Genomic DNA, 20,294 nt, shown 5'->3' with positions numbered 1-20,294 from the left:
CTTTGTCAAGCCTGACCTTAAAAACCTCTAAGGATGGAGATACTACCACCTCCCTAGGTAACCCATTCCAATGCTTCACCCCCCTCCTAGTGAAATGGTGTTTCCTAATATCCAACCTAGACCTCCCTCACTGCAACTTTAGACCATTGCTTCTTGTTCTGTCATCTGCCACTACTGAGAACAGCCTAGCTCCATCCTCTTTGAAATCCCCTTCAGGCAGCTGAAGGCTGCTATCAAATCCCCCGACTCTTCTCTTCTGCACACTAAATAAGCCCAGTTCCCTCAACCTCTCCTCTTAAGTCATGTGCCCCAGCTCCCTAGTCATTTCCATTGCCCTCCGCTGGACTCTCTCCAATTTGTCCACATCCCTTCTGTAGTGGGGGGACCAAAACTGGACACAATACTCCAGGTGTGGTCTCACCAGTGCAGAATAGAGGGTAATAATCACTTCCCTCAACATGTTGGCAGTGCTCCTACTAATATAGACCAATATGCCATTGGCCTTCTTGGCAACAAGGGCACACTGCTGACTCATATCCAGGTTCTCATACACTGTAATCCCCAGGTTCTTTTCTGCAGAACTGCTGCTTAGCCAGTCAGTCCCCAGCCTGTAGTGGTACATGGGATTCTTCCAGTGATGAGCTGCCAAAATATTAACAACCAGTTCCCTCCTCCTACCCACCCCACGAGGGGTCGTGCCCCCCCGGGACTCCTGCCCCATCCAACCCCCTTCCCTGTCCCCTGACTGCCCCACCCAACCTCTCCTCTCATTCCTGATGGCACCCCAAGACCCCTGCCCCATCCAACCACCCCTTCTCTCTGTCCCCTGACTGCCCCCAGAATCCCTACCCCTGACTGCCCCCCACCACCCCATCCAACCCCTGCTCCTTCCTGACTGCCCCCCCCCGGGACCTTTGCCCCCATTCAATACCCCTGTCCCGTGCCCTCTGACTGCCCCGACACTAATCCACCCCCCCAACTCCCCTGCCCTCTATCCAACACCTCTTCCCTGTCCCCTCACCGCGCTGCCTGGAGATGGGGGCCGGGCCCGGGGTTGGGACTGGAGCCGCTTGGCTGGAGCCAGGGTGGTCAGCTGGGACTGGGCCCAGGGGCTGGAGCCGGGGTGCCCCAACCTGCGCCACCCGGCCGGGCCCAGGGGCCAGGCTGGGCTGGAGCTGTGCCGGAGCTGTGCCGCCCGGCTGGGGCTGGAACCCGGGGGTCGGACAGGAGCCACGCCGCCCGGCTGGGGCCAGAGCCCTGGGGCCAGGCAGGAGCCGCACCGCCCGGCTAAGGTTGGGGCCGGGGGCCAGGCAGGAGCCACGTCGCCTGGCCAAGATCAGGGCCGGGGCTGGGCCCGGGGGCCAGGCCTAAGCCGCACCACCCGGCCAAGGTCGGGGCCTGGGCCGGGGGCCAGGCCAGAGTGGCACCGCCTGGCCAAGGTTGGAGCTAGGCCGAAGCCACGCTGCCCAGCCAAGGTCGGGGCCTGGGCCGGGGGCCAGACCAGAGCTGCGCCACCCAGCCAGCGTTGGGGCCAGGCCAGAGTCGCGCTGCCCGGTGATGCTGGAGCTGGGCCGGGGCTGGGGGCCAGGCCGGAGCCGGGCCAACGGCCGAGATCGGGGCCAGGCAGGAGCCACGCCGCCCAGTCAAGGTCGGGGCCGGGCTCAGGGGCCAGGCCGGAGACGCGCCGCCTGGCCGAAGTCGGGGCTGGGGCCGGGGGCCAGGCCGGAGCTGCGCCGCCTGGCCGAGGTTGGGGCCGGGCAAGAGCTGCGCCCCCTGGCGGGCCGCAGTTGGAGCTGGGGTCAGAAAGGCACTATCCGGGGTTGAGGGCCATGCCAGAGCCGTGCGGCCCTGGAGCCCTCCTCCCGCTCGCGCCCCCACCCCCCTGCCCCAGCTCACCTGCAGGAAGCCGCTGCTTCCTTCTCAGCCCTCCCAGGCTTCCCACGTGAATAGCTGATTCACAGGAAGCCAGGGAGGGGGAGGAGAAGCAAGGAGAGCGTTCAGGGGAGGAGGCAGAGGTTGAGTGAGGTGAGCTGGAGCCGGGGGAAGGGCAGGGAGCTGCTGGAGGTTTTGTTAAATTTAAAAGCCTTTTTCGAACCGGCTGTCCCTTGCGGGACAACCAGTTCTAAAAGTGCTTCTAAATTTAACAACTGGTTCCTGCGAACCGGTGGGAACTGGCTCCAGCTCACCACTGGATTCTTCCTTCCTAAGTGCAGGACTCTGCACTTGGTCTTGTTAAACCTCATCAGATTTCTTTTGGCCCAATCCTCCAATTTCTCTAGGTCCTTGCCCTCCAATGTATCTACCTCTCCCTCCAGCTTAGTGTCATCTGCGACCTTGCTGAGGGTGCAATTCATCCGATCATCTAGATCAGGGGTCAGAAACTTTTCAGAAGTGGTGTGCTGAGTCTTCATTTATTCATTCTAATTTAAAGTTTTGTGTGCCAGTAATACATTTTCATGTTTTTAGAAGGTCTCTTTCTATAAGTGTATAATATATAACTAAACTATTGTTGTATGTAAAGTAAACAAGGTTTTTAAAATGTTTAAGAAGCTTCATTTAAAATTAAATTAAAATGCAGAGCCCCTTGGACCAGTGGCCAGAACCTGGGCAGTGTGAGTGCTACTGAAAATCAGCTCGTGTTCCACCTTCGTCACGCGTGCAATAGGTTGCCTACCCCTGATCTAGATCATTAACAAAGATGTTGAACAAAACCAACCCCAGGACTGACCCCTGGGCCTCTCCACTTGATACCGGCTCTCAAGCCGTTGATCACTACCTGTTGAGACCAATAATCTAGCCAGCTTTCTATCCACCTTATAGTCCATTCATCCAATCCATACTTCTTTAATTTGCTAGCAAGAATACTGTGGGAGACCATATCAAAAGCTTTGCTAAAGTCAAGATATAGCACATCTACTGCTTTTCCCATATCCACAGAGCCAGTTATCTCATCATAGAAGGCAATCAGGTTGGTCAGGCATGACTTGCCCTTGGTGAATCCATGTTGCCTGTCCCTGATCACCTTCCTCTCCTCCAAGTGCTTCAAAATGGATTCCTTGAAGACCTGCTCCATGATTTTGCCGGGGACTGAAGTGATGCTCACCGGTCTGTAGTTCCCCAAGTTTTCTTTCTTTCTTTTTAAATATGAGCACTATATTTGCCTTTTTCCAATTGTTCGGGACCTCCCCGGATCACCATAAATTTTCAGAGATAATGGCCAATGGCTCTGCAATCACATCATCCAACTCCCTCAGCACCCTCAGATGCATTAGATCTGGACTCATGGACTTGTGCATGTCCAGCTTTTCTAAATAGTCCTTAACCTGTTCTTTCATCACTGAGGGCTGCTCACCTCCTCCCCATACTGTGTTGCCCAGTGCAGCAGTCTGGGAGCTGACCTTGTCTTTGAAGACTGAGGCAAAAAAAGCATTGAGTACTTCAGCTTTTTCCACATCATCTGTCACTAGGTTGCCTCTCCCATTCAGTAAGGGTCCCACACTTTCCCTGACCTTCTTCTTGTTGCTAACATATCTGTAGAAACTCTTCTTATTACCCTTCACATCCCTTGCTAGCTGCAACTCCAGTCATGCCTTGGCCTTCCTGATTATACCCCTGTATGCTCTAGCAATATTTTAATACTTTTATACTAGTGCTCATCTGTTTTCCCACTCCTCTCTAGTCATCTGTCATCACCTTTCCACTGGAGGGTTCCTGAAATGTTTAGAAACTTTGAGAGGACACTTCCAACTCCATGCAATAATGGAATAAGAATCTTTGAGGCCATGTCTACATCTAAAATTTTGCAGCGCTGGTTGTTACAGCTGTATTAGTACAGCTGTATAGGGCCAGCGCTGCAGAGTGGCCACACTTACAGCAACCAGCGCTGCAAGTGGTGTTAGATGTGGCCACACTGCAGCGCTGTTGGGCGGCTTCAAGGGGGGTTCGGGGAACGCGAGAGCAAACCGGGAAAGGAGACCAGCTTCGCCACGGTTTGCTCTCCCGTTCCCGGAACCACCCAGCAAACCTCAGGGAAGGAGACCTGCTTGCTCGGGGGTTCGGGGAACGAGAGAGCAAACCGGGGAAGGAGACCAGCTTCGCCGCCGTTTGCTCTCGCGTTCCCCGAACCACCCTGCAAACCGCAGGGAAGGAAACCTGCTTGCTCGGGGGTTCGGGGAACGAGAGAGCAAACCGGGAAAGGAGACCAGCTTCGCCGCGGTTTGCTCTCGCGTTCCCCGAACCACCCTGCAAACCTCAGGGAAGGAGACCTGCTTGCTCGGGGTTCGGGGAACGAGAGAGCAAACCGGGAAAGGAGACCAGCTTCGCCGCGGTTTGCTCTCGCGTTCCCCGAACCACCCTGGAAACCTCAGGGAAGGAGACCTGCTTGCTCGGGGTTCGGGGAACGAGAGAGCAAACCGGGGAAGGAGACCAGCTTCGCCGCGGTTTGCTCTCCCGTTCCCGGAACCACCCAGCAAACCTCAGGGAAGGAGACCTGCTTGCTCGGGGTTCGGGGAACGAGAGAGCAAACCGGGAAAGGAGACCAGCTTCGCCGCGGTTTGCTCTCGCGTTCCCCGAACCACCCTGCAAACCGCAGGGAAGGAGACCTGCTTGCTCGGGGGTTCGGGGAACGAGAGAGCAAACCGGGAAAGGAGACCAGCTTCGCCGCGGTTTGCTCTCGCGTTCCCCGAACCACCCTGGAAACCTCAGGGAAGGAGACCTGCTTGCTCGGGGTTCGGGGAACGCAAGAGCAAGCCGGGGAAGGAGACCAGCTTGATTACCAGAGGCTTCCTCAGGTATGCTGGGATACCTGCTTATTCCACGGAGGTCAAGAAAAGCGCTGGTAAGTGTCTATATTTGATTACCAGCGCTGGATCACCAGCACTGGATCCTCTACACCCGAGACAAAACGGGAGTACGGCCAGCGCTGCAAACAGGGAGTTGCAGCGCTGGTGGTGCCCTGCAGATGTATACACCTCCTAAGTTGCAGCGCTGTAACTCCCTCACCAGCGCTGCAACTTTCTGATGTAGACAAGCCCTGAGAGAGTATCTATTCAGGATTACTTAATTTTGAAGAATATTAGCTGTAATTATCTTGTCAATTTAGCCAAAAAAATTACAAAAAATATCCACATGTATTATCCAGTAAATTATTAGAAAGTGTAGTTATAAGTAAATATTTGGATGCTACAAAATGGCTTGGAATTTCTTGCCAACTTTAACCACATAGTACACCATGAACCTTTCCCATAACTGGCAAAGATTTAAAAGCCATTTATTAAAAAGAATCCATGTCTTGTATACCATTTTTTCTGGCACTGAATAAAACAAAATTAGAACCCTAATTTAGTATCTCTGACTATTATTAAAGTCCACAGTTGCATTTTCAAATGCACCTAAGTGAATTAGGAGCATAAGTCCCTCAAAACTTATGTTCCTAATTCATATAGGCGCTTTTTTGAAAATCCCATCCCCACCTATATATAATTTGAATGTTGTGAAGAAAATTGGTAGTACTTACATTTAATCCCTGGCATTCAGAGACATTCAAATCTTGCAAATTTTTACATTCACCTAAAATAAAAGATAAACTTAATTTTAGAGCTTAAGATTAACAGCTGGAATTCCCTGGCTCAGACCAGTAGTCCATCTACCTCGATGTCCTGTCCCTGACAATGGCCAGTATCAGATGATTCAGTAGAAAGTCCAAGAAACCAGGCAGAAGACAATTATGGAATAATTTACTCATCAGAAAAGTTGTTTTCAGCCCCCATCACTTAGTGGCTGGCTTATGTCCTGAGGCATGATGATTTATGTCCCATACTACATTAAAAATTATATTAAAAGAATGATAAGCTTATAAAGTCAAGGACTCAAAAGTTAGGAAATGCCAGAATTAAGGTTGCCCATCCAATCTTAATTCAGCTCTCCTGTGCATATGCATTATGATACAATATTTAACTACACGATTATATACTATATTTTCCACAGGAAATTGGGAGCACATGGAAATAGTCTCCCTGCTCTCAGATCCTCAGACTGCAGCGGCCCCTGGCAGCCAGAAGGAGCAACTGCAAAGAAAGTCCTCTTCATCCCCTAACCCATGGAATCTTCAGAGAATTTAGCTGCCAAACTCTAACAAGTCTCTACTAAGAATACGTGAACTATAAGAGGCTTATAATTTGGCCAAAATCAGGTTGATTTTCACAGGAGCAGCAGAAGGCACATATCTGATACAAAGACAACTCTCCTGCCAAATTGAGTTGCTAGAGCTTCTCAATTAAATAATTGTCAGATTTTTTTTCAACAAGGGCAAACGATGTATTTTTCCTTGTTCTCATTCTCAGAAATGGCTGATCTAATTCTGATTTTTTTAAAAACATAAATAAATAAATTCATCCTGAGGCAGACACCTGATGTGGGAGATTCAATATGAGATGTTTATATTGATCACAAGAAATATTTTGAAAAGCTTTTAAATAATTATTCTCACATAACACATCTGAAAAAGGGGCTGCCAAACATATGCTTTTACCTGTAGTCAAAAATTAATCCAACATTACGCCTCTACATTCCTCTCTATGAAAACAATGACCTCAACTAAAGTCTTGGTATACTATCATACTAAAAGCCCTTTGAAAGAAAAAACACAATGCTGTTAAGAGGGACTTGCCAACTCAAAAGATTCCATCCCATTAAAATAAGCTCCATGATTGGTAGACTACAGGAATGTCATGCCACCTCTATGTCTCCCTATATCCCCATCCTAAAACCACAATACGCCTCACCTCTACAGATAGCAGAGGGGAAAACAGAACCTGAACTAAGCCCTCCTCCAGACTAACCCGCAGCATAGTGGGTTAAAATCGATTGCTCGGGGATCGATATATCGCGTCTAGTCTGGACGCGATGTATCGATCCCCGAGCGCGCTTACATCGATTCCAGAACTCCATCAACCCGAACGGAGTTCCGGAATCGACACGGAGAGCCGCGGACATCGATGGAGCGCCGTCCAGACTGGTGAGTACCTCGATTTTAGAAATTCGACTTCAGCTACGTTATTCCCGTAGCTGAAGTTGCGTATCTAAAATCGATTTTAATATCTAGTCTGGACGTGGCCTAAGGTATGCTGATATTTCATATTAATTGCCATCGTTGGCTACAGAATCTAAGCCTTTATTTTAAAAATTAAATCTCTAACCTTTATGGTGTCATAAACAGATAGCTAAGGGTTAATGTTCTTTTACCTGTAAAGGGTTAACACCAGAAACCAAACACCTGACCAGAGGACCAATCAGGAAACAAGACTTTTTCAAATCTGGGTGGAGGGAAGTTTTGGGTGTGAGTTCTTTGTCCTGTGTCTTGGGTCTGTTCTTCTCTCAGCTCTGAGAGTGACCACAGGAATCTCCAGGCTTTCTAATCTTCTGTTTCCAAGTTGTAAGTACAAGGATAGTAAGACAATAGGTTTATATTGGTTTTTTTGTATTTACATGTGTGTAGTTGCTGGAATATTTTAAATTGTATTCTTTTGGAATAAGGCTGTTTATTCATTTTTCTTTTAAGCAATTGACCCTGTATATTGTCACCTTATTACAGAGATCTTTTTATGTCCTTTTTTCATTCTTTTTATATAAAGCTTTCTTTTTAAGACCTGTTGGAGTTTTTCTTTAGTGGGGACTCCAGGGAATTGAGTCTGCAGCTCACCAGGGAATTGGTGGGAGGAAGAAGTCAGGGGGAAAATCTCTTTGTGTTAGATTTACTAAGCCTGACTTTGCATACCCTCTGGGTGAGGGGGGAGAGAAGTTAGCTCTCTCGGTGCTTGTGTTTCAAGGACTTGAAACAGGGAGGGTGGAATCCTTCTGTTTAGATTCACGGAGCTTGCTTCTGAATATCTCTCCAGGAACCCAGGGAGGCAACACCTGGAGGGGAGGAGGGGGAAGGGAAATGGTTTATTCCCCTTTGTTGTGAGACTCCACGAATCTGAGTCTTGGGGTCCTCCAGGGAAGGTTTTGGGGAGACCACAGTGAGCTAGGCACTGTATAATTCCTGGCTGGTGGCAGCAATTACCAGGTCCAAGCTGGTAACTAAGCTTGGAGATTTTCATGCTAACACCCATATTTTGGACGCTAAGGTCCAGATCTGGGAAGAAATCTTATGACATATGGCTGTAAAGAATCTTCTAAATGGGAACTGGGTGTAAATGATGCAGTGACATCTCCTTGAGTCTGCAGACAGTCTGAAAAAAATCTCTGAGCAGTGTGAACTGCTCCACTTCATCTAAACAGATTGTTAACTCCAGAGCCTAATTAAAACAATTAAAATGTCAACATTTGATATACAGGAGAAGAAAGAGGAAATATCACGTCAGGAAGAGCTGCGCAATCTATTGAGATTAGTATCTCATGTTGGTGCCATGACAGAGTGAAGTGTAGTATGTGGGCAGAGCTTAGTACTACTATTTTTTCCCCAATTCAGTCCTAGGGGACTAGAGGGAAATAGACAGAGTACTTAGATAAATCACATTTCTTAGCTATCTTCCCCCAGATTCCTCTTTTGTCCATTTAGGACTTTCCTTGGATTTGCCAGTATCAGAGACCTTCTGGAGCTTGTGTGGCGCAGTTCCAAATAATACAGAGCATCCCAGTCTTAATGGCCATGATTAGAACAATCAGTCAGAGTTAGGGTTGCCAATATTGTATTTAAAAATACAGAACAGACTTCAGATGTCCCCAGTCTTGACTTGAACCTCTGGGGACAAGTTCCTTTCCTTCCACCCCCATGCTTCCTAGGCTTTCTCTCTCTCCAGCTCTGGATACAGCAGAGAACCCAGGGCCTCAGGTGCTGAGCCAGCAGTTGCTGTGATTCCTGTTCAGGTTCTGCTTGGGTGCCAGGAGTTGAGTTGGAGGCTGCAATTACTTGTCTTTGCCCACTACAGTGCTGTGCACCCTGTTGGGGACGTTGGCAGAGACTCTACACACTAGGAGACTACACCTGGGAGCAGTGATGAGCTCTCAAAATCCTAATAACCGGTTCCCTACCAGGTCCTCGGTGGCACTTCGGCGGCGGGGGCATCTTCACTCGCTCTGGGTTTTCGGCGGCATTTCGGCAGCGGGTCCTTTACCCAGAGTGAGTGAAGACCCCCTGCCCCCTGAAGACCTGGTAGAGAACCACGCAGTGAGTACAAGCCCCACGTTCCTGTCTCCCCCCCTCCAACCCCAACCCACTTCCTGCCCCCGACTGCCCCCCTCAGAACCCGCAACCCATTAACCTCCCCTGCTCTTTCTCCCCTGACCACCCCCTCCCGAGATCCCTACCCTAACTGCCCCCCAGAAGCCCACCCCCTACCCAACTCTCCCCACTCCCTGCCCTCTCACTGCCCTGACCCCATCCGCCATCACCCCGAAAGACCACCAGAACTCCCATGCCTACCCAATCCCCCGTTCCCCATCCCCTGACTGCCCCCCCAGACCGCCGTCCCCTCCAACCACTCCCTGCCCCTTATCCAACCCCTCCTCCTGGCCTGGCCCCCTCACCATGCTGCTCAAAGCAGCAGGAGCTGCAGAGCTGCCCAGAGCGCTGGCGCCGGCAGCACGGCGCACGGGGGCTCTGTGTGTGGCGGGGGTGGAAGTGAGGGAGGGGCCGAGGGAGCCTCCTCAGCTGGGAGCTCAGGCGGGCCGGATGTGGCCCGCGGACTGGAGTTTACCCACCCACCGGCCCCTTTAATAACCGGTTCTACACTGGCTTCTAAATTTAACAACTGGTTCTTGCGAACCGGCTCCAGCTCACCACTCCCTGGAAGTACAGATCCCCCCTGCCAGACAGAGCCCCTTCCTGATCCTGGCCCTTCAGTACAGGTCCAGGACACATATCCCCATCCACTTGCCCTGCCATATGGAGCTTGCACAGGAAAAGCAGATGGGGCTGCGCTCAAGAGCTGGAGTCGGTAGAGGAACGCTTTTTACCCCATATTTCAACAGCAATGGGCCAGTACTCATGGGTGCATCTTTCCACTTTCCTCCCTGGCCCTTCAGTGCTGCATGGGGAAAGCAGATGGGGCTACGCTCAAGGGCCATGAGTACTGCCCCACTGCTGTTGAAATATGGGATAAAAAGCGTTCCACACTGATGTAGTATGGGACAGGCAATTTTCTATTTAAATTAGGGACATACCTTGTAATATGGGACTGCTGGCAACCCTAGTCAAGTGAACAACATCTGATTTCCAAAAACTAATAAATAAAATTCCTTTTATTTTTCACAGAATGTAATGGTCAAAATCAGTAATTATAATTAGAGCCCTATGTATTTCGCAAATGCAAAATAAAGAAATAAAACAAAAATGAACATAAAAATGACATAACATGAAACTCAGCCTGCAGCGGCAGCTCCTGCCCTATGCAGTTGGGCCCAACTCCCTACTCCAGGTGCTGTGACCTGGCACACGGGATCACAATGCTGCTCAGCTTTGGCCTGGCCACCCCTCCATCATAATGGGAGGGCAGGCTGGTCAAATTTGGAATTGCAGTGCCACTCACTCAAATTTGGCCCAGTTGCCCCCTTTCATCAAGACAGAGGAGCCAAACCTGAGTGTACTGTAACCTCAAGGGCCAGCTGGAGAGGGGAGCCGGGTCCTGCCCTGCAGGACAGGAGCTGATGTTCCAGTGTGAATATCACTGGCTTACTCTACAGCTTCCCCTGCAGGGCTTCCCACCCCTCAGGGAAGGACCCTGATTTTCTCATGGAAGAGAGGCTAATGGGGGGAAGGTTGGGGCTCAATGGTGGAGGAGGATAGGAGAGGTGTCCCTGGGACTAACGGGGGATGGGTTATGGTGCACAATGGGGGAGGGGAAATATTTAAGGGGTGATGGGGAGGGATTTCTGGGGCTGGGGGAGATTGAGGTTCAGTGTGAAAGAGGGAATATATAAAGGGGCATAGAGAAACCTGGGGATACAGAGGGGGATTGGGGTGGAGGGACTGGTAAAGGAAGTCATAGGGGTTGGGAAGATCCGGGGTGTTCCATGAGGTTTGTGTCACTGAGTGGGCACAGAGAAGTGGATGTTATTTGGAAGCTGTAGTACTAGGTACATTTCAAAGGGGGAAACTTAAGGAGCTGTCTGGAGTATTTGGGGTTGGCTAACTCTCGTGGGGGTTGGTGAGTGTCTCAAGGCATAGAATAATGAGTAATGTTAATAAATGATGTTGTATAGATAAACTGGGATGCATACATTGTTTTGATTTATATATGGTCATGTGATACTGTATTAATGTAAATGTAATAAAAAGAAATAAAACAACATTTTATTGGATAAAACAAAAGAAATTCACAAAAAATAATAAAACATAAAAAGAATTTTACAGGGCTCTAGTTATAATGTTCATTTTTTAAAGATGTTTATGTGTTTTACTAGAATGTTGATATAAGGAGAGAGCTGGCAGGTGCAGAAATAAAACGGAGGAGCCATTCAGAGGCTTTGCCAACAAAATAATTATATCCAGGAGCAGCATAAATCTTTTTTATTTTAGCAAGAAACAACTAAATTATACTTTTAAAGACAACTTTTTTCATTTTCTATTATAAAACTAAGTTTCAAACTTTGGATTTCTGATCGAAATAAAGAAATATTACAAATAGGTCAGTGATAACGAGACAGCGACTTATTCTACCCTTTAAAGACTGTACTTTTTGGGTGCATCCTCATTAGCGAAAAAGGTGAGTTCTGCACTCGAGTTAACAAGCACAAAGTAAAATCTTACTGAAGACCAGACAGTTTGTAGTTCTCACATGAGTTAACAGGTCAAGGTAAATTACAGGCTTTCCCACAGCTTCATCTTCACCTGCTCAGTGGCGTAGCCAGGTTCTAAGAACATGGGGAGCAAACATCAAAAAGGCGCCCCTCTTGGCGTCTCTTCTGGCCATGCCCCCTTGGCTCTTCCTCCGGCCCCTCCGCCCCCCCACCTTGGCTGGCTCCTCCTGCCGTGCCATACCCCACCCCCATGGCGCCTCTGGCCATGCCGTGCTACCCCCGCAGCCACCCTATGGCTCCTCCAGCCACGCTGTGGGCTGCCATGCTGCACCCCCCTCACTCCTCCGGCCGCACCGCTCCCCCCATGGCTCCTCCGGCCGTGCTGCGAGCTTCCACGCTGCACTCCCTCCCCAATGGTTCCTCTGGCCGCGCTGCCTCCCCACGGCGCCTCTGGTCACGCTGCAGGCTGCCATGCTGTGCCACCCCTCGCTCTTCTGGCCGCGCTGCCCCCTTGCCTGCAGGAGCCCAGTGCCAGTGTAACGACACAAACAGCTCCTACTCCCAATTCCCTACTCTGGGTGTACTGAGCACGCTCACCCAAACTGAGCATGCCCAGTAACCTTCTCGGTTGCCACTGCCCTCTCTCTGCCAGCCCGGCAGGCCAAGCTTCAGAGCAGAGCATGGGCCCCGCCCGCTGGTGCCATGGTAACCCCTAATTAAGGCGCTGCTGTTGGGAAAATGTGCTGAGGGGAAGCGGCTGCATCCCCTGCACCTAGGGTGACCAGACAGCAAGTGTGAAAAATCGGGACGGAGGTGGGGGGTAATAGGATCTTATATAAGAAAAAGACCCCAAAATTGGGACTGTCCCTATAAAATCAGGACATCTGGTCACCCTACCTGCACCCCACTAGCTACGCAATTGCACCCGCTAACTCATGTATAAACTAAAACTGCCTTCAATATAATTTTATCTCATGTTAGTTAACGTGAGTTAAGAATACACCTTTTTCCTAGTGAAGACAAGGCCTTTGAGACCACAGTGATGGTATAGTGGTACACAAAACTACCATATAATGGTATGTGTTGAAAAGTGGGATTTGTTCAAAGTTCTCAGACCAACAAGGACTCTGCATCCTGCAGAGACATCGTGCACAGGCCAAGGGAATCATGCATTGCCCTGCAGCTGACTCATAAACAATACTGAACAGGATCCAGAGGGAGTCACATCCGGCCCTCTTTGGCCTGCAAACAGCTGGAATCACGCAAGAGGAGTAAACAGCAGATAATGAGAGAACCTCAGGGTTTAACAAGTCCCTGCCAACATACAATTTTATGACCATATTGTATACTTGGTACACAGCCCTGAGTAGGCACATATAAAGCCACATCACACCAAAGGGAACTCCAGGAGGGATTATGCCTCCACAGAACACAGGAGGAATGCACATGCTTTACCATCCCTTAAGAATGAGGGCATTCTCCACTCTCTCCAGCTGGCCAGTTCCTCTGGGATGATATGCACTCCTTGGTGTGCTAGGCGGGGAGAGTCCTTGCATGCCCATGGTACCAGGGACTGGCACTGTGCTTGATTCTTCTGCAGAGGGCACAATGGGGCAAAGGAATCCTTGTGCCCTTCCCCTGAATCTGTATGTGCACTTAAACGAAAGCCAGCTAGAATCTAGCCCTGTATTTTGACAGCTTGCTAAATTTAATTAAAGTGAATGAAAGTGGATCATAGAGAGCGTGAAAACAACTAAACAATAAGTGACCTTAATGTCCCTGTCAGAGAAATTTTCAAGTTCTGAATGAATCTAGTGTGCTGGCTGAACCATTTTGTAATGGTTCATTTTAAGTATCAATCTCTGTGAAAATGTCTATTTTACACTTTCTAATATTCCACTTTTCTTCCTACACAGGGATTCCACATCCACCAGCTGTACCTCCTCGATCCGGAACAATATTAGCTCCAAACTTATATTGCAAAGGAATACTTTGACTGTTCCAGCTGTCACAGAAAGTAATTGGGGCCAGCTGGATGTCAGAATGAAAGTGGTTACTATTATAATACTACTTTTCTTTTGTAAAGCAGCCTACTTTAGGAAGACAAGGAATGGGAGTTTGAGAAACAAAGCAAATAATGGAAGGACAAACAGCTTAAGAAAAGCATCTAGTACTGTTAAGCATTATGCCCCAGGCCTCCCCTGTGATGTGTATACTTACCTTCATGAGAAATACTTAGATTGCCATGAAAGAAAACTGACTTTTGTGTCTCCTGATTGGCCTGAGGATTTAAGACACATGCTGCTAGCAAGAAATAGGATTCGCAAACTGAAGAATAATATGTTTTCCAAGTATAAAACATTAAAAAGTCTGGATTTACAACAGAATGAAATATCAAAAATTGGAAGTGAGGCTTTTTTTGGTTTAAACAAACTTACCACACTCTTACTTCAGCATAACCAGATTAAGATTTTGTCAGAGGAAGTTTTTATTTATATGCCCCTTCTAAACTATCTGCGTCTTTATGATAATCCTTGGCATTGCACCTGTGAGATGGAAACTCTTATTACGATGTTGCAGGTTCCAACAAACAGGAACTTGGGAAATTATGCCAAGTGTGTACACCCAATAGAACTGAAAGATCAAAAGCTAAAGCAGATAAAAGTTGAACGTCTATGTACTGAAGAGGAAAGACTGGACCCCAAAAATCTAGCAGCAACAAAGCCTAAAGTTGTCAAACCAGAATTTGATTCCTCTCTTTGTCATATTTATGTATTTCCCATACAAACATTGGATTGCAAAAGAAAAGGTTTGTTTACTTATTTTTAATTCAGTGACAAAGTTTAACGTTCTTGCTTCTTTGCTGTTATATTTCTTCTCTAGTTAAGTAGGTTATAGAAAATCAGTATGGTTCTAGACATTTTCTGCTTTATTTTTTTTTTAAATGGTAAGACCAAATTCTTTGTTCTTGTGATTATAAAGAGTGTAACTGGAATTCTTGCAGTATTTCATTTCCATTTTAGAGACGAATTCTGCAAAAACTCCTGCATGTATTTAATTTTATTAGCAGAATATTAGTATTCAGTTGAATACTCCAACTGAAATCAGTAAGAGTGCTCGCAACAACAAAGTTAAGCACATACTTAAATTATTGTAGCAGCAGAGCCAATTTTGACTGGTTTTACTACAGTAAAGCTACTTTTACATATGCCAATAAATCTACAAACAAAATTATAGTTGTTTCAAAGTGACTGCACTGACAGAGGGAAGAGCACAGGGAGCTCTTCCCCCTCTTCCAGTGCACAAGGGTAGCCATAATTTGATAGCAGGGAGCTGCCAGCAGCACTCAGAAGCCCCAGAAAGGGCCCGACTCAATGGAAAGACATTGTCGTCCCACCCTATGTGTACCAGGTTTCCTGCATAGTTTAAAGTACCAGCTGTTCCTTTTGAACAGCTGTAGCCTCTCCCTGTTCTTCCTCCCAGTGCCCAGGAGGCATTTCAAAGTCATATGCTTCCAGGTACTGCTACCAGGAAGAGTGCTTCCTCCCTTCCCTAAATGCATCTCAGGGTCTTAGGAGCCATAACTGAACCTGAAGAGTAAATAGTTGCCCATCTGGGAGATCTGTAAAAGCAGCAGAGTCCTATGGCACCTTATAGACTAACAGACGTTTTGGAGCATGAGCTTTCGTGGGTGAATACTCACTTCGTTGGATGTACTCACCCACGAAAACTCATGCTCCAAAACATCTGTTGGTCTATAAGGTGCCACAGGACTCCTTGCTGCTTTTACAGATCCGGACTAACATGGCTAGCCCTCTGATACTTGACATCTGGGAGATGTAAACATACAAGTCCAGGTTAGTCTTTGCTTTTTATTTCCCATATTTTATCCCATGAGAACTACCAAAGAAAAACAAAAAAAATTCTGATGAGAACTGTTCTCTGGTTACACCCATTGCAAACTACATTCAGTTCATGCTTCAACTTTACAAAACATAAAATAAAAAACAGTACAAAGATGTGGAAGTAGTCTACTTAGGGAGGATTTTGCCCAATTTTTGCAAAATCCAAAACTGTAGTGCCTGACTGTTAGCTATTTTTATCTTGTAACATGCTTGCCAACCTGCTGTGCTATTTTCTTCCATTTGCTTTACTGTGACTGTACATTTATATAACTGCTTTTATTGTAAAAAGAATGAGGAGTACTTGTGGCACCTTAGAGACTAACAAATTTATTTGGGCATAAGCTTTCGTGGGCTAAAACCCATTGGATGAAGTGGGTTTTAGCCCATGAAAGCTTATGCCCAAATAAATTTGTAGTCTCTAAGGTGCCACAAATACTCCTCATTCTTTTTGCTGACACAGACTAACACGGCTACCACACTGAAACCTGCTTTTATTGTGTTCCTGTCCCCTACCCTTGATTCCAGGGAGACTCTGTCTTTGCTGCTCTCTGTGTCAGCTAGAAGAAGGATAGAAAAGCTCAGAAGTCAGTATGAGGAGACAAGAAATGTACATAAATTCAAGGCTTCAGCCTGTGACCACATGGTGTACACAATCTGTATGTCATGTCAGAAATCTTCTGTCCTCCTACCTCCTTTTTCCCAATGCTCATTCCTGTTCTTCTTCCTCCTCCCTCCCCCATTCTTTCCCTATAAGGCTACTTCCTCCTTTTGATTTTCCCTGTTACCCTTTCCTCCTAGCTCACTTTTATTCATTTCTTACTTACAATGCTGTTAGGGTTTTGTTTTTGTTTTTCACTCTCTTTATCTCACTGATTTTAAAGTTAGTGCAGTTGAACTCAGACACAAACTGGTCCAGTGACAAAGTATGATAAGAAAACATTTTTCCATGTATGTGACCAAATCTCAGTGGAAATTTTGGATAAATTACAAAATCCACTATAATTTGGATCTTAAAATGTTATTAGAAATAATGATGCTACAGTATCTCAATGGAACTAGATGAATAAGTCTGATATGATACAGTTCTTCCATTAAACACTCTTATACAGTCTCTGGGAAACCATAAGAAGTAAGCTGAACCTCTGGGTTGATAAACCATTAAGAAAAGTAGTGACACTGGGGCAGATCCTTAGCTAGTTATACTGTCAGAGCTCCAAAGTCAATGGAACTCTAACAGTTTACATCTGCTGAGGATCTGTCCCCAGGCATTCACAGTGGCTACTTCTTAAACATCATCATGTCAGCCAAAATAAAATGTTTTTTTCCCCAAAAATAGATACAGAACTAGCTCTTGATAAAAAATCAAAGTGCCTGCCAACAAAATTATACATTTTAAAAAATGCATCCTCTAGCACTACTACTTTTCTATGCCTCAAAGGCACATTGCTAAATCTTTTCTTGGGACACATTATTTCCTTCTCACTCTATGTGGTTCATTAGGTGTTAAAGCCATCACTTTGGATCTTTCTTGCACAGCCTCCCCATAACTTTTGGAGTACCATGTAGCCAGACTGTGCTCCTTTGAGAGCAGGATTTGAAATTCCACCTGCTGCTCATGTGGGCTATGCAACGGACCTTAAAAGAAGTCAGGGAGTAAGAAGCCTGTCTAAGCAGAATTTAGCTCATTGAAGGAAGGGCACTAGCCCTGGACTTGGTAAATCCAAGTCCAATGTCCTTTTCTGACACAGACTTCCTATGTGACCTTGGGTAAGTCACTTAGACTCTTTGTTACTTAGTTCCCAATCTGTAAAACAAGATTAATAGTACTTCCCTACTTCATAGTGGTGCTGTGAGGATAAATATATTAAAGATTGTGAGGTGCTCAGGTAACATAGTAATAGTGAGCCATATACACCTCTACCTTGCTATAACACGGTCGTGGGGAGCCAAAAATCCCTACTGCGTTATAGCTGAAACCCCGTTATACTGGGGTAGCCCCACTGCTGCAGCCCCGGGGTAGCAGCAGCAGGGCTCCAGTGGTGATTTAAAGGCCCCAGGGCTCCCCACAGCAGCCAGAGCCCCAGACCCTTTAAAGCGCCACCAGAGCCCTGCTGCTACCACGCTATACGCGAACCCATGTTATATTGGGTCGTGTTATAGCGGGGTAGAGGTGTGTATGGCATAGATATATACAAAAAGCCTAGAAATGCCTCAGTGCTTTACATAAGGATAGCAACTATAGTATTTTCATTGCTGTTAATACTTAGAACACATCAACTTTTGATAGTGTGAAACAAATGGTACAATACAGTATCCTAGGGTCTGATTCTGGAACACTTTCTCACAGTGATGAACACCTACTCACACAAGTAGCCCCACTAGTTTCATTTAAGTGAGAAAGTGCACTACAATCAAGCCCTTCATTTGTATAGCACTTTTGTACCATTAATTAGCTGCATACAAGTTAAAATAAAAATTTAAAGTATAGGAAGAGATGTTACTATGTACTAGCATAAAGAAGAGAAATTATTTCAGATGAAACGTAAAAATGGACATTCATGTTAGGGTGTTCCAGTCAACAGGAGTTGCATGAGAAATAACTTTCACATTAACAGTGTGAAAAGACTGAGAATGGACCAGGGGTGGTCCGTGCTAGATGAACAGAAGGAGCAGGAAGGGAATTAGAAAGATGCAAGATATATGAAGTATTTCTGTTTTTTCCCCAGATGCTTAGTAAGCATGGGGGGGATGGTTCTAGGGGTTTGAGCAATGGCTTGCTTAAACCCAGGGTTGAGAGTTCAATCCTTGAGGGGGCCATTTAGGAATCTGGGGCAAAAATCTGTCAGGAGGGTAGACTAGATAACCTTCTGAGGTCCCTTCCAACCCTGACATTCTATGATACTTTCAAAATTGTATTTTTCTGAAAGTTACACCCCTATCTATCTCTAAATGCAAGGAACACAGGTCATCTTTATATCCTAGCACAAACTGCTCTTACAGCGACATGCAAGTAGTAGAGATAATCTATAGACAATATAACATCCATCTTTTCATTTTTTTTAAGAGTTAAAGCAAGTTCCTGCTAACATACCTCCAGATATTGTTAAACTCGATTTATCTAACAACAAAATCAAACAACTACGAGCCAAGGAGTTTGAAGATGTTAATGAACTGAAGATATTAAACCTTAGCAGTAATGGAATAGTTTACATAGATCCTGGTAAGAACAACTCTATATATTTATACAAATAGTAAACTGTGTGCTTTATTAATTATTAGCATTGGCTATGTCTTTATCATATATATTCTAAATGAGAAAAATCTAGAAGATCAGAAAACTTAACAGCTTGGACCAAATTCTGCCCTCAGATGCATTGATTTTATAGAGCCAAACTGCAGACATGCATCTTGGGCAACCTCACTGAAGTCAATGTAGCAAGCATGGATTTGGGGTACTCTTAATTTCAAGCAGAAAAGGAGCAAAAATGGAATTTTTGGGACTTAAGACTAATCAATACCCAAATGCTATGTAATTAAATATATCTTTAAACACTACTTGCCAAATCTGACAAAATTTGGCTTAAGTTTATATGGCTGCTTTTAAATTATAGGAGTCACTATAACATAGAGACTGAAAAAGTTAATGAAATTTGATATTTTTGAGACACTTTGTTATATTACTAGATCTCAAAATAGCATTGATTTAGTGCAAAATATTGTAGACTATTTGTTCAGTATGTGTGTATATTTTTATATGATGAAAACAGTCAGAAACAGGAAGGAGACAGAAGTAAGGAACACAAACATGAATAGACTGCTTTCTGCTGTAGCATTCTAGAAGTTTAGTAACAGTGGACAACAGTGACATCAATAAAATAGTGTTTAAGAGGTAAAAAATAATACATTACTAGACTCCTTAAACTAAGTTCTGTGCTATATAATGACCACAAAGTGGGTTTATTTAAAAGGTGGGTTTTTCTCTGAAATGCGGCTTTATAAAAATGCCGTTGTTTAATTCCATGTTTATTGTCTCTCATTGGCTCCCTATCAAATATACTCAGTAAGTAGGGTTTGTTTTTTCATAACTAGCAGTCCAGCAAACTTAAGCTGGGTGGGAATTAACTGTAAAATTAGATTAACTCTTTCTCATCATTATTACCAGTAATAGATGGATAGGCCAAATCAGAAATTTACTCATATCTCCGCAATTCTGTTGTCTTGCCTTGCCTACCTGCAAAGGTTGTACAGCTTTACTGATATAGTTAAAGTGGTAAACTCCCCCTAGTGTGGACATAGTTATACCAGTATACAAGTGTTTTGCTTATTCCCATATGAAAAGGGACATAAATTATACCAGCATAAAGCACCTTTATACCAGTACAACTATGTCCACATTAGGCATGCATACCAGTATAGCTATTTCAGCCCAAAAAACATCATATCCCTAACCAAAATAGTTATACCAGAACAAAATCTGTGTACAGGCCAGCCTTCATTTCACTTGGGTAGCCCCATTGCCAGTATAGTTAAAGCTGTACAACCCAGTGTCTAGTCAAGGCCTGAGTACAATTTGAAGACAGTGGAGCTGCAGAGATGTCAATGAATTTCTGATTTGGCCTGCAAAACCTATATTACTGGTAATTATGAGTG

The 20,294-nt window shown here is 45.9% G+C and overlaps 2 protein-coding genes across 4 annotated transcripts in view; one reads left to right on the top strand and one right to left on the bottom strand.

The window, feature by feature from the left end:
- The window catches only part of FBXL13 (F-box and leucine rich repeat protein 13), a 201,209-nt gene that overhangs the window by 89,684 nt on the left and 91,231 nt on the right, over positions 1-20,294 (bottom strand). For all 3 annotated transcript variants that reach the window (XM_030555490.1, XM_030555572.1, XM_030555656.1), the window contains exon 10: positions 5,516-5,568. In XM_030555490.1, the coding sequence (XP_030411350.1) occupies positions 5,516-5,568 (53 nt within the window). The remainder of the gene's footprint in view (positions 1-5,515; positions 5,569-20,294) is intronic.
- LRRC17 (leucine rich repeat containing 17) overlaps positions 1-20,294 on the top strand; it is a 40,622-nt gene that overhangs the window by 16,280 nt on the left and 4,048 nt on the right. The window contains exons 2-3 of the mRNA XM_030556209.1: positions 13,656-14,548; positions 18,709-18,864. Coding sequence (XP_030412069.1) covers positions 13,783-14,548; positions 18,709-18,864 — 922 coding nt within the window. The 5' untranslated portion in view covers positions 13,656-13,782. The remainder of the gene's footprint in view (positions 1-13,655; positions 14,549-18,708; positions 18,865-20,294) is intronic.

The sequence above is a fragment of the Gopherus evgoodei genome, chromosome 1 (genome assembly GCF_007399415.2).
Source record: "Gopherus evgoodei ecotype Sinaloan lineage chromosome 1, rGopEvg1_v1.p, whole genome shotgun sequence".
NCBI classification, from domain to species: Eukaryota; Metazoa; Chordata; order Testudines; family Testudinidae; genus Gopherus; species Gopherus evgoodei.
Note: the sequence above shows the minus strand (reverse complement) of the source record. Positions and strands in the feature narration are given on the sequence as shown.